The 15,000-nt window shown below is 38.7% G+C and overlaps 1 protein-coding gene across 1 annotated transcript in view; it reads right to left on the reverse strand.

Moving 5' to 3' along the window:
- Positions 1-7,809: 7,809 nt before the first annotated feature.
- Positions 7,810-15,000, reverse strand: part of LOC139737514 (protein FAM78B-like) — a 47,399-nt gene continuing 40,208 nt past the window's right edge. Inside the window, 3 exon segments of the mRNA XM_071648184.1 lie at positions 7,810-8,351; positions 8,353-8,703; positions 8,705-8,720. Coding sequence (XP_071504285.1) covers positions 8,184-8,351; positions 8,353-8,703; positions 8,705-8,720 — 535 coding nt within the window. The 3' untranslated portion in view covers positions 7,810-8,183.

Genomic DNA, 15,000 nt, shown 5'->3' on the forward strand with positions numbered 1-15,000 from the left:
GAGGCCTACTGAAAATCAAAACAAAATCAAAATCTCATTTTGTAGTCATGATCAACACTTTTAAGCTGCATGTGCTATGTTGACGGCAAATAGTTGACGTAATCATGGGGGGGGGGGGGGGGGGTTGTAACCGAAGTCCGTCGCAGATCAGTGTCCCTGTATAGCACAAACCTGCGCTCGATTGTATTCCCTGGACTATATTGTACAAGTGGACATAACATAATCGCATGGTTATAAATGTATGTTTCTTTGAACGCTAGTTGTAGCTCCTTGATTAGACCGCAATATACAATTCATGTACAATGCAGGGGCGGCGCTTCGTTTTCTAAAGTGAGGGGCCGACTTTACGGGAACACGGACTTCCAATTCGTTTCTGATGATGGGGGCGGGGGGGCGGGGGACATTTTTGCAGCCCCATTTTTGGTGGCACTTCAAGAGAGGAAAAGGATTTAAAAAAAGGTCGGCTGACAAGCAAGAAAAAATATTTTATATCTAAGATAGAAATGCATATCATACGATTAGATGTAACATATTTTGATTCGTATGTTTACAATTTTGATCTGATTTCGTAACATCTCTACGATACTGTGCGAGTTTATTATTACGAGTCTGTTACGTATTTTTTTTTTTTTTTGTCAGTGCTTTCTGTCTCCTGCTTATTCCAAATGACAACACAGGCTTTGAATGTTACATTATTTATTGATATAGAGAAGAATTTTGACCAAAACCGAAAGTTATATCTCCTCTGAGAATGAAATGGTAAATCAACATTTTAATAATAATTATAATAATAGTAGACATTTATAGAGCGCCTTTTCCACTGGATGCATTTTGAATGTTGTAACGCCTCCAAATTTTTGCTAAATGTTAGATATAACACTCAAAATGTTGAACTATATTTCAGAAATGTTAAATCTAATATTTTGAGTGTTAAATCTAGCATTTACAAGAAGGTTGGAGGAGTGACAATGATTAAAATGTTGATTTGGCATTTCAGTTTTAGAGCGTACTTTCATACACACACACACACACACACACACACACACACACACACACACACACACACACACACACACACACACACACACACACACACATATATATATATATATAGGCCTACATGACGTATTATGTACGTGTATTTATAAAGCTTTCATATACCACGCTATCAATAGTGGTAGTAGCACAATTAATGATCGTGACTAAAATGTGAACTCATGCCAAGTTAAAAGGTGAAGAGTAAACACAATAATATGGGCGTCAGCTTTACTCGTGACACGTGTAGATATAAATAAAACCTGCGGGACGGTGGCCCAATTTCAGTATTTGGGCAAATGATCTACAGCCTATAATAATGTTCTCATTTTGTTGCAACGATGCCATTAAATTCTCCAATGAATAATGCTGGTGACGAATCACAAGTGAAGAACCGACAGGAAAGGATTATTGCAAACAGTGAAAAATAGCCTAAGACATCCATTATCGACAACGGTTTTGTAGAGCAACTGATAAAGCGGCATAATGTGTGCTTTACGGGACCTTACATTTTATACAACTACCTGCAACTTTGTGCATGATCAAAAGGGCGCTTAGTGTGTGCTAACTCTTTATTTTGAGTGATTAATGTGAATACAATGTACTGGTGGGTGTATCTGAGTAGATTATTCTTCTTACATGTCATGCGCTCTCTCTTTCTTTTTGTTGATTTTGCACCTTCTGGTTTGATTCAGACCTTCCCCTGTACATGTATGAGCATAGAGTAGCCAACTGGATGCAAACGGGGTTCTTCCTATCTTTTCAATATGAAATGTTTCCCACAAGCCGTCTGCATTCAATAGGCGTTTCGTCTCAAAAGGCGCTGTAGTTGTCCCTTCGAATCTCTTCGGTTTGAGAGACAATCGATGTCGCGCGTTCGCAGATTACGCGGTGAAAAAGATAATGTTCGTTATTCCCCGAAGGTTCGTTAACCCCAAAATGACGTATGCTTTGTCATTCCAAAACACACGAATTCCTCATACTGTACCTGGATGTTCGTTCATCCGAAAATGAAATAGGGGTTGTTAATCCGAATATCATTTTGGGTCGTTATTCCGAAGGTTCGTTGTTCCGTATAGGTTCGTTATAATCCGAAAATGAAGTAAGGTTTGCTAATCCGAAATGAGAAAAAGGTGTGTAAAAAGTACGAACCTTTGGTTAATACGAACCTCATTTCGTTTTCAGATTAACAAACCTTCGGAACAACGAACCCTTTTTTTCCATTTTGGGATGATTGAGCCTTTGGAATAACGAACCACATTTCATTTTCGGATGATCGAACCTTCGGAATGCCGAACTTTATTTCATTTTTGGATCAATAAACCTTCGGAATAACAAACCTAATTCCATTATAGGATAAACGAACCCTCGGAATATTGGACCTATAGGAACAATGAACCGTCACCTTCGGAAAATAGCTCTGTACATTTTCTGTTATATTCTGTATTGTCTTTCTTTTCTGTCTACACGTGTACTGGTAAAGACGTGTTTAACCGAGGCCCTTAAGAATCGTACAGTATATTTGTTGGTTATACGATACGAAATGGGCACTTCCTATGTGAGATTACAGGCCGCTACAATAATTTAAAGAACACCGATTAAAGAATGCCTTGTAGTCATGGTAGTGGTCTCTTATCTTAAATTGTTAATAAAAAGGCCAGAAGAAAGAGTAAAGAAGTGTTCAGAAAATAATCGTCAAACGTCACTATACACCTATATAGCACGCCATACAAACTACAACACCGACGAAGAGACAGATTTAGGGTTCACCAAGTTGTTTTATTGCACGGTGGTTTCTATATCTAGTGATTTTTCTACTGTACAATAATTATAATACATCATTCACAAATGTATGAACATTCATAAAAAAAGAGTTATCATTCAAAGGGGGGAAAAAGTCTCAGCAAACTTTCAGTAAATGTACACCATTTTTGCCTCTGAAAGAAAAATGAGACATTGTGCATTACAATTTCATTGAAAAATATCAGAAACACTGCGTATACCGCAAAGCGCTTAAGGTGTTCGACGAGCACAGAATGATGAAATATTTTTTTTTTAAAGTTTAATCAAATAACACATCTCACAGTAAAAATACCTATGTCCATTCAAGATCTGCTTACTTGCAAACAATCATTACCATCTACCAAAGCAAAATGCAAAACGGAATGTCGGAAAATGTTGGCGAGTTCCATGCTTTGAACAAAAATCATGATCATTATCATAATTTCAACACTATATTCCCCCCCCCCCCTTCATCCACTACTCACGAAACAAGACTTGCGTCTACACATCAAGAATTCCCTTCAGAAGAGTCAACGAATCAATCAGAAATCATTTTCTAATGTCATTATTTCGACACAACAGCACTTATAAGTTTCTATATGCTTTTGTCAACTTCGGCTGGGAGCGTAGCGGATTATTTTGGCGTGAAAAGAAAAAGCATATAGGATTCGTCGCAGAAGCTAGAATTTCGTACTTTCTGATGTCCTTTGACAAAATGATTGTGCTTGCAATTGAGGGATGTAAAAATTTGTGTAGCTTTGAGACTAAGAACAAAATCCACCCAGAGTGTCATCCAAATGAGTCAGGCTTATCCTTGGTTGTTATGTAAACGTTTAGTTGGTCAGGAATGGAAAGGAGCGACAAAATAAAGTGGGGAAATGTGCGTGTGTGTGTGTTTGTGTGTGTGTGTATGCGTGCGTGCGTGCGTGGGCAGTACAAAATTCACCATTATCATGGAGAATAGAATGTACTGCATTTTATGTATTTGGAAAATTCACATCATACGCATACTTGGTGTGTACACACTTATGGAATGAAAACCAGACAGGACATGAAACTTTTGAATGCACAGTCACTGAATTATTGTCTGCTACTTGCCCGTCAGCCTAATCTCAAGTGTCATATACTGGAGGTTTTGTCTCCCACTCAATTAATTTTTACTAATAGACCTACGAATGAAACAGTAAGGTCTCGATTTCTTTCAAAAAGTGGGACATGTCCTTCGCGTCAAGTAGATATTCACTAATAACTCAGTGTGTTATTTGAGGTCTGGCTCGCTTCCTTAGACACAAATCCAAATAACCGGTCCGAATGTCTGTTTCCTGGAAGCGACGAAAACAGAATATACGATGTTCATCTCATCGAAGCACGCACATACCTACACACACACACACACACACACACACAGACAAACAAACAACGGCGTCTATATAGGCAGAAATGGGTCAAGTGTTAACATTGCAAGTACGTGGCGACGGATCAAAATGACCGAAACCATACGCATAAAATTTATGCGAACCATTATTCAAATATCAAAAAGTTTACTGCTCTTATACACTGAAACAATGTTTACGAGCCACTCCGGAATATTTTACTTCGCTGTTATTATATAATTTAGTCGCAAACACAATTAACTTTTCTGACCTTCTTCAAAAAAAGGTCACGTGTATGCACAAAACCAAGCGTTACCCTACTAAAGTTACAAGAATGCATTCTTCCACACAATTCCCCTGAAGACTAAGTCGGAAAGATTCCGAACTACCATTGCGCAACATTAATTAGACAGACTGGGTCGAGACAAATGAATTTCTTGCCAGTGATTATGAGGTTCCATGTGGCACAAACAATGCACAAATAAGTAAGGCATTTCAACTACAATTATTATACAATATTACCATTAATGGCTGACGCAAATGTTGGAATGACAGCTGTATATCAATACAAGTAGTGGCAAGGTTCCACCTCACCACGCGTCAACCGAGAGGAACATCGGCGACAAACATGCAGACTTTCACACAGACATATCTTCAGCCTTTCGTCATAATAAGATTATGAATTCGTGACATAGGAAATTCGGAAAATATTCCCGAACATCTCATGGCAAATCTTGAGGCATTTGAGCTTACAATCAAGCAATGCTCATCGTACTCCATCAGGTTCGGAAGCATTCTGTTATCACATCGCACTCGCATTTACACGCCATGCCTATACCTGGTATGCGTCACGTGACATCACAAACGTAGTCACAGACAGATGTTGAATATTCATCAGTCGATAATGACGTCACTTAGATAACCACATACAGTAATATCTTGGAGCTCACGGTGAAATCATCATTGCTGTATAAAACGCTAAAAGATGTCCTGCCAATAGGCCCACGTAATGAACATCAGAGTTTTCAAAGGGCAATCAGGGAGAATTATACTCGTGAAAGGCATCCCCCTGGGAATTGCATTGCATCTCAATGAGCAAGAGTTCCAAATTAGGAGGGCTTCTTGTTCTATTGAGAAGACTATGAAGAGAAGTTAAGTTATTGGACATTTTTACATGTCGATGGAAAACTGACACAACCCGCACATACAATCCTGTCAGCGATATACCGTCATCAAATACAAAGGTCTTTGTCGTTTAAATACGCAAAGTTAACATAAATTATATTTACCAGTGAATCGATGATGACTTCCATTCGTCTACCTATGCAAGACCTAAACGTATTTCTAAAATCGTTTTGGGTTATGATTTCGAAAAAAAACAGTTCATGACGGTTATGATCTTACACCGGGGTCAAGCAATATCCCATCATTACGAGTCGTTTCATTTACATCCGGGTCATATCTGGTCCTGAACTCAGCGACCGGTGTGTTGACAACGATAGTAGTAAGACAGTGAAAATAAAGGTATAAAGGAGAAGGTACTCTATTAACAAGGCTAAATCAGCTGGAAGACACAACGTAATACAATGTTATTGAAATTTCGTTCATGGAAATGTTGCATAAATTCATCTTGTCTTGGGATGGTTTGCATAGATAGAACACACTCCGTACAAAAACATGGTAAAAATATCACTCAGACTTATTCTCATTATAAAATCAAAAGTATTCAGCACCATAATTTCAATACAGATTTAACCTGGAAACGTCGAGAAAACAATCCATAATATTTTGGCCAAAAAATAAGACCGCTGTAAAGAGACCGCATTTCATACGAGTGTCCATACATGAAGGCTATTCGCGTCTGCAGTTTTAATTCATACGACTCTTGTCTCTTTATGGATTATGCCATCGTTTCCTGATCCATCACATTTTTGAAAATTTGAGTAGAATACGACGGTCCCTTCACATGCAGCTAAACGTCAGATCACAACATTTAATATGTGTTGTGTTTGTTTGTTTGTTTGTTTGTTGTTGTTTTGCAAAAACATTCAAAATGCTGGCACTATGCATGATACCACTGACCATGGGAAACGGTGTGACGCTTTTGATTGTGCCGATAAAACACAGACTAGCAAACACCACGGGTTGAATTGTTCCTTGTGCCCAGACTTATCAGACTTTGGTTTAAAAAATGCCATGGCGAGTTGAAAGTGAGAAGTTCTTAATTTCAGTTGCAGCAAGACTACGATGTTGTGCGAAGATAGACTGGAATTCTTCACGTCTTGCGTTGGCAGAGGTCCCCGCAGAAGTCCCACCAGAAAATCATCGTCTAAATCGTTTCCATTCGTTCATCTGCACCTGATGATATAGCGCAACAATGGCTATCTTACATGATGTTCATGGGCTAACAGCTGAAAACACGCACACAGCCACAATTCCACTGGTATACTGTCGGTGTCTATTACAAGTCTATATAGAAAGACCTGTTCTGGCATTTAAATATACTTCCGTCATAGACTTTTATTTTATGTTCAATATCACACGTCCAAGTCCCACAAACCACGCCATTTTTATTAAGCAGCAGCATCCCATGTACACAATCCTACAAACATTAAAACTTGGCGAAAGAGAACCAATTTTAGAGACCACGCAGCATTTTTACAACGAATCAATACTTACAGTTGCGCTATGAGCAGAAAAACAAAAATCACCTTGCATGGGCATTTTCATAATCCACTGAGTTTGGAAACGAGGTGTAAATCTTGGAATGCAATTGTGGCGACAATCAGTCGTTCTGTATTTTGTGTCAAAGTAGACGCACCTCCGTGTAGCGTCAAAAGTAACAATTTCGGAGCAAGATTAGTAGAGGCAATTAGAATAGTGACAGTGACATACTGCTGAATTTAATACTTTTTCCGACACTTCAAAATTTGATTAGCAACCAGTATAGTTTGGTTCTGTCACTTCAACCCGTCATTTCAGAGTTAACGGTTGCTTTAATATCAATTTATACACACACAAAACAAAGAGAAGAAGTTACGGAGCGCGCCAATTTATGTACGCGCTGAATTATTATTTTCATAAAAATAACATAGCAAGGCACTTTAATTTTCTTGTCATTCTTTCTTTCCTTTTCTATCGCTCTATCTCTCTCCACTTTATCTTTCTCTCGCTATATCTATCTATCTATTTATCTATCTATCTATCTCTCTCTCTCTCTCTCTCTCTCTCACACACAGACACACACACAGACACACACACACACTCTCTCTCTCTCTCCATCTCTCTCTTCTCTCTCTCAACAGACAAATATACCATGTGAACCCGGAAGACATTACAATTCTGAGCACTTGTCCAACATGGGCGGTGACGTACACGAGTTGCATAATCAATGGGGGCCAAATAAGGCCAGTCTGAAGACAATTATGCTATTTTTTATTGTTTTTTTTTTACACATTCATGAAGAAAATGTTCCTTTAAAAAAAAATAGCTTGAAAGGCACTTCAGGTTGAATCATCCACTAGAGTTGAGGAAAATGTCGGGTCACCGGCGCCTACTTTGCACCGACTTCACTGATAATTCACGAAAATGCGACATTATACGAGTTGACTGTTTTCTTTTTTTACACCATTCAGAAATGGAAACAAACATAATAAAGACAATGGGTGAAATATCTTGGAAAGCTAGATTGCACATAACCACTGGAAGGTTGAGGGCGTCCGAAGTAATTTTGATGTTTGTCTTTTCACGTGAAGTACTGTCTCTGCATGCATGGAGCTTCCAAAAAGTATCGAAACATTTTTAAACTGGATGGAACGTTTGGTCTGTTGGATTTGATGAAAGTCGAGGCAATGGCCAGGCTGCAGATGGTTTACGTATCCTAATTATTGCTTTCTGCCCATTTCAAAAAATATTTCGAGCAGTGAAATAACACTTCTTTTTTTCAACCTGTTGACGTTTCAGTATCAACTTTGTTCTGCAATATTATCCTGGTTACTGGCTTACAGGAGGCACAATCACAACCTCGCGCCCAGTCATCGGCCTCCATATTAACGTCTGCGCATTGTTCGCGTTTGGTGCGCGCAGGGCTTCGGGAGGTGGCAGCTCGTTCTGGTTCGGCTCCAGGAGCTGAGGTTGCTCCTGGATGATGGGGTCCATGAGTGTGCGCGCGCCGACCCAGCGGCTGTCGGCCGTCGACTGCGATGTTGATCTGCATCCGCCACTTTATCGTGCGGAGCACGAACTTTTGGCCCGTCGTCTTGTTGCTGGCGATGAGCCAGACGGTGAAACTCTGGTCGCGAGCGAGTTTGGTCAGCTTAACCTCGTGGCTGTTCCGAACCGGGATATCCCACGTGATCGACGGGTGAAAGTTATCGTTCATGCGCAGATGGCAGACGGTATAGCAGTTTGTTGGCCCTACGATCACACCTACTTCCGTGGTGCACCCGTACCAGGGGTAGTGTTTACCATCAGAGTCACTAACGAATCGCTGCTGGCTGCTCTTCAGTGCGGGGAATCTCCCAACTCGATCTGGATAGGGAGAAGAGAAAATAAACACAAACTCGTTGAAAGCAATGACATCCTCGTTTCTTGTTGTCTATAAAATTAATTACAAATCAGAAAACACATACTTCATCATGAAAACAGCTAAATGATCAATCCGGACAGAAACAAACAAACAAACAAATTAACTAACAAACCAGTTTGCCCCAGCTATAGAAGGAATCAGATGCAGAGACTATACTTGCGAAACTAATTATCTTAATGAAATGCTCAATCTACGTACATAATAAAGGAGTGTGGGGGATCACACACACACATACATACACAAATTAAATCGCTAATGCATGATTCACAGACACAAATGCATCTTTTGTCTCTTCTTGTCCTTTCTTTCGTTGTTGTTATTTTTAGTTTCTGTGAAGAAAAAGACCTAATTACAAAGAAGATCCATGAGTGGTATTTAATGTGTGAAGAAATCACTCATGTTTGTTGTTGTTTTTCTTGTGCAATCATAATCATTACGTTGCATTATTTTCTCCAGCATCTCGGCGTTGCTAGGCGACAGCATGAGCGATGCCAATTTCACAACGCCATGTAATAATAGTGTAGTGAGTACAGCCTCTTGGAGGTGTTATATGGACTGCACGATTTCTGGCGATGCATCGATTTACGCACGTCCAGACAGGTTGCATGTCGACCAGACAGCTTGCATTGGTGCGATATTACGGGAAAAAAAAAAGTGTTTTTTTTTTTTTTTTTACTATTCACAAAATTTTGGTGCTCGACATTTTTATTTAAAAAACACACTCACAGGTAAGGAATAACAAAAATGCACTTAAAATCGAGTAGGTCCTACAATTACATTCATTCAAGATTCGTGTGTTTTTTTTGTTTTTTGTTTTTTGTGTGTGTCTGTGTGTGTTTGTTTGTTTTTTTTAACACAAATAGCAATAGGCAGATTTTCGTTCGCACGTATACATTATAGCAAAATATATCACATGATCACGGGGCCTTTTACATTTCTTTAAAAAAGAAATCTTAACGTCATGTGATATTAGTTTGATGCCAAGTATATAGTTACTATACATGCCACCTTGATGAAGCTTGGGCTTGTACATTCAGATACACACACACACACACACACACACACACACACACACACACATACAGGCACAATACTATTGTATATTCATTATGACTGTGTGTTTGTGGGTGTAGATGTGGGTGTGGGTCGCGCAGAATGGTTGAGAGAGATACAGTGTATATCAAATACATCTATTCATGATGGCAAAGAATATCCTATTAACGTAATTGCTGTAATACAATAACAGTCAATTCATTTCGCAGTTCAAGTCTTGTTATTGGTTTTGGGGTTGTTGTGTTTTTTTTTTTTGTAAATAGGAAGTGGTTCTTATTATCAAAACCAAGAAATACTGTTTCGCAGTCAGCGTTAAATGCAAACTTTATACATTGCATTTAGACATGACCCATTGTGTACAGAAAGCACGACCTCCGATAGAAGGATGTATGTGGACATGAGTTTCATGTCTTAAGTAGCAGGTTGCTTGAGGTCAGTGACTGCTCGCATTTTGGATGGTTTGCTGTGCGTTCAACCAGGGGGGTTGGAAGAGATCTCTTCCCATCTTCCTGGTTTAACCATAGAGCTACAACGAAACGATGTAGCTCCACGGTTCAACACTGTGCCGCGCCCGACAAAATGAATGCTTATAATATTATATACATGCCGTCCGGTTGGTTCAATGACTAGCATCGTCTTCACATAAATGCGAAACCAGGATATTGGTTCTACCTGCAGAAGATAAAATCCTGTAGAAATTATTAATAAAACCATGTTATTAATTATTAACAAAACCACTATCTGGAGAAGGAGACCACAAAAAGAGTGAGGAAACTACTGCCCTACTTTGGCAAAAGAAAGCAAGTGACATACCATCCGAATTTGAGTTATTGATGTTTTCATAATTCACATAATGAGCTCTTCTTCCAGGCCAAATTTCATGCAGAAACACTCGTCCTACTGAGAGATATGTTAGATAGGACATCATGATAGTCCATTGACGTCAGTGTAAATGACAGACACATTTTGCTCTTTTACGAGAAATGTCACTTTTGTCACTTGCTTCCTTTTGCCAAAGTAGGGCAGACTAATTTAAAGCTTCACAGAAATGACAAAACTACAGACAAAGTGAAAACGCGATCGTCGCAACTTACAGCTTCAAATTATAAACTCGCAACTTCAGGTATTTACGAACAGACGTTACATTACAAAATGCTGCGTATCTATGTTGACGACGCTGCATGGTACTTTGGCACTTGTATGGAATACACGCAGTCTCTACTGTGCAGAGGCGTTTTTGGAGGCCTCTTTCACAACACTTCACTGGAGAAGGCATTGAGATAACAGACGTTATACTCTTAATTAAATGCTGGGTGTGAACGGGGTATCTCTCTCTCGAGGGCAGCGGAGGGAAAGGTGGTGATTACTGGCTGGCCTTTGGTAAATTGAATTCTATCAGCACGTCGCGATCCCGCCAGTCCTTTTTTATAATAACCGCGGGGTCAGGCATAACCTAATTAAATCTGGGGATAGCCGACTGCCTCTCAGCCAAGAAACTATAGGGTCTGAATCGCCAGGCTAAATCGACTGCAACCAGCAAGCAACGCGTGCGAGGAGCGGGCGTTTGTCTTATCGTATTGCAATTGATTTTTCCAATCGAATTCGCATCAACACAACTGCATAATGTCACCATAACTCTGCCCCATTCTGATTACAAATAAATAATTCGTACGAGAAACCACCGACAACGGAATCGGAGGGGGAAGCAAGGGAGGGAGGGAGGGGGTACGACTGCTGCTAAGGTCCTTGCAAAAACCGTGATGATGTTTTTTTTTTTTTTTTTTTTTTTTTTGAGCTGCGAGAGAAACGCGTAGGTCTACTCTGTTTATTATTATTATTGTTAATAATAATAATAATAATAATAATAATAATAATAATAATAATAGTTTATTATTATTAACCTTATCATTATAATTATGATTGTTCTACTTCTTCTTAAACAATTATCACCATGTTGCCAGTGGCTATGTATGACTGTTTGTTTCAGGCTACCATGAATTACGGAAACCGCTCGTTTGCGATTCTCGGCTCAGAAAATGTGCCTTGGCACGGCTTCTTTGTTCTTCTGCGGGGCTTAGTCACGGCACGAAAATTACTTTATCATGAACCGTTGCCATGGCAACGAATCTGTGACTGGGAACGGGGCAGGAAGTTGAAAAGCGAAACACGGACGAAAAAGGAAGTGCATATTTGGGCTCAGTTCAAATAGGGCACATCCAACAGATGTACGCAAATATACCAAGAACAGAAAATAAATGACCAACAATAATTAAAGAACAGTCCTTCCGCAAACATTTCAATATCATATCTATACTTTACACTGATTAAAAAGGCAGGGATAAAAGAATATTTCTCATGACAGTTTTGAGGGGTGCCGTGTTTTAAAGATACTAGAAATTATCATATCTCTGTATACTTGATAGGTTCAACACCATATATAAGAACTATTCTATACTGCAGCACAGGTATATACGCTATTACGGGCTATTCATATATCGAAACAACAACTCAGCGAGTATAATTACTTCATGTCGTATGCCAATATCTATATCTAAATCCACTTATATCCATAGATAGATAGATAGATAGATAGATAGATAGATAGATAGACAGACAGATAGATAGATAGATAGATAGATAGATAGATAGAGATAGATAGATAGATAGATAGATAGATAGATAGATAGATAGATAGATAATGACAATAGTGTATGGAAAATGTGTATTAAGCATTGTCAGCAGTATAATAAGCATGAATTGAATGGACTACATGTAAATTGCAAACGTAAAGAAGACACAACTTTGTAGCAATAATAAGCATGTTAGTGTCTCTCTAAGTAAAATACTAATACAGTATAATAAGTCTGGGTCCAGCTTATGGGAGGGAATGTATGGAAAATAAGTAAAGCATGGATTGAATGGGCTTTACCATTCTTCAAAACGTTAAGCAGACACAGATTATTGTCTCCGTCAATATTGCCTATAATCCATAGTGTCTCCTTAAAGGCACAATTTACTATTTGCAGATGAAAACAAAAACCCACCTCTAGTGCTACAAAATAGTTGTAGAAAGTGAGTTAGGGATAGAAACAACCAATGGAACAATTTGAATCAGTGCAATCAATGCTAAGTATTGTTAAATAATATACAAAGTGTGAGCAATAGTTAGAATGTTTCCAGACTCAACCGTCTACAGTCTATGGTTTAATTGGGAAAATAGTATTACATATAACTCTTTATGTTTTAGGCTTTACTACGAAATGTGTGTATGGTAGGATGTTTTATGATACAACTGGCCTACACATAAATATGCATCCATCCAATATGATATCTCTAACATATTTTAAATCACTGCTCCCAATGGTAAACTGTACCCTTATTGTAGCAATGATAAGCATGTAGAGTCTTCCAAAGGTGACATCCAAAGACCTCGAAAGTGTAGGCTCTTAATATTCCTCCACTTTTATTCGATAGCAACGGAGACGCCAGGCACTCAAAACTCAATGGCTGCTACAGACGCATGCAGGATCTGCATTAGTTTCCACTCAACGTTTTACATATCAAGGAGTTTTGGTCCATATTCGTCCGCAAGCAATGCGCCATGGAATGATAATAGTAGTATACAGAAGTAGAGGAAGTAGTAGTACTAGTAGCAGTATGATGATAATGATTATAGTAGTAGTACTAATAGTAGCAGTAGTAGTAGTAATAATAATAATAATGATAATAAGGGCCTATTCCTATTATTATTATTATTATTATTATTATTATTATTATTATTATTATTATTATTATTATTATTATTATCATTATTATTATTATTATTATTATCATTATTATTATTATTATTATCATCATCATCATAAAATAGAAACTATCTGGTTCAGCGGCAGTTAATATGTAGCCTATACGTTGAAGGCCATCCAGCTGTATCATTGCAAGAGGTCGGTGGAGCAAGCAGAGGATCGACTGGTCAAGTCTTCGGGCACGAGCAGCAGAAAGTACCAATGACTATCTGCCTGACTATCTTAAAATATACTTCAGAATTACTGAATATTGCTACCAGCGTTTGGTATAGCAAATATCAAAACTATAAGTCAGCTGTTGGTTCACCGTCTGAAGAAGCCCACGAATACATCAGGGCTCGACGACTTTTTTTTTTTTGTCTGGTACAATCACATGTAGACCGTTTGGGCCATTGAAATCTTTAAATCTGAAATTTGAGTGCCCCGACAGGAAAGCAAAAATAAGAGAGAGCCGTCGTCTTATTCCAAGAATGGATGGCAACCAAGTCAACTACCGGAAGGTTTTTCACCGGTTTCGAGCACCATGTTCCCAACCCAACCACTTTCAGACAAACAAAATAACGACAAAATGTGCAGAAGATCATTTCAAGTTTTCGAAAGTGATTAGTCGGAGATATTGTGAATATCGAAATGTCGTCCTATAAATAAAAACCACTTGACTTATTCTGCTTATTTCTACTCAGAGTTAGTACTCAGACAGTTGATGCTTTCAATGTTCCTTCCCCGATTCAAGTGTGTCTAAAAAAGGATCATTATACACTGACGTAGCAACGCACGGACCTGGCTCATTGCATAACCCACTGAAAGTGCTTAAAATTATATTCTTCGTTGGAAGCCCCCCAGTTATGGCAGCCATAAGTTACAGTGCTCTGAAGTCGGAATCCTCTAAGTCCTTCTTACTCTAAACTCTCCACAACAGGCGTCAATACACTAAGTACCGGTACATAGCTACCGTGCATATTGGAGATTACTACCTATACAAGGTAGTTTAATATAGAAGCTTGCTGTCATGTTAAACATAACTGTGCCTGGAAACAGTTCATACCTGTCGTTTCAATCTCTAAGGTCAGCGCAATAATGACACTACACGCAGTCTTGTTTATTCTCTGCTCCCTTATCCTTGAGACGGCTATGACAATATCTCTCCACAGTTCACAAACCAATTCTTATTCCATCCATTCATGATACTACCGTTGTACACATAATTATTCTACATCGGACTCTTCCTTCCAACCGCTCTGCCTTTTCATTCGACGGCATAATCTTCTCATGACCTTCTGTATACTAGTAGTCTGTATAGGCTGTTATTTTCGCGAACATATATTTTCGCGAATTAGTTCACAGACATTATTGCGAGATGTTG

Source organism: Diadema antillarum, unplaced genomic scaffold, assembly GCF_040938485.1.
Source record: "Diadema antillarum isolate AM-2024a unplaced genomic scaffold, OU_Dant_1.0 seq00000694_RagTag, whole genome shotgun sequence".
Taxonomy (NCBI): Eukaryota; Metazoa; Echinodermata; class Echinoidea; order Diadematoida; family Diadematidae; genus Diadema; species Diadema antillarum.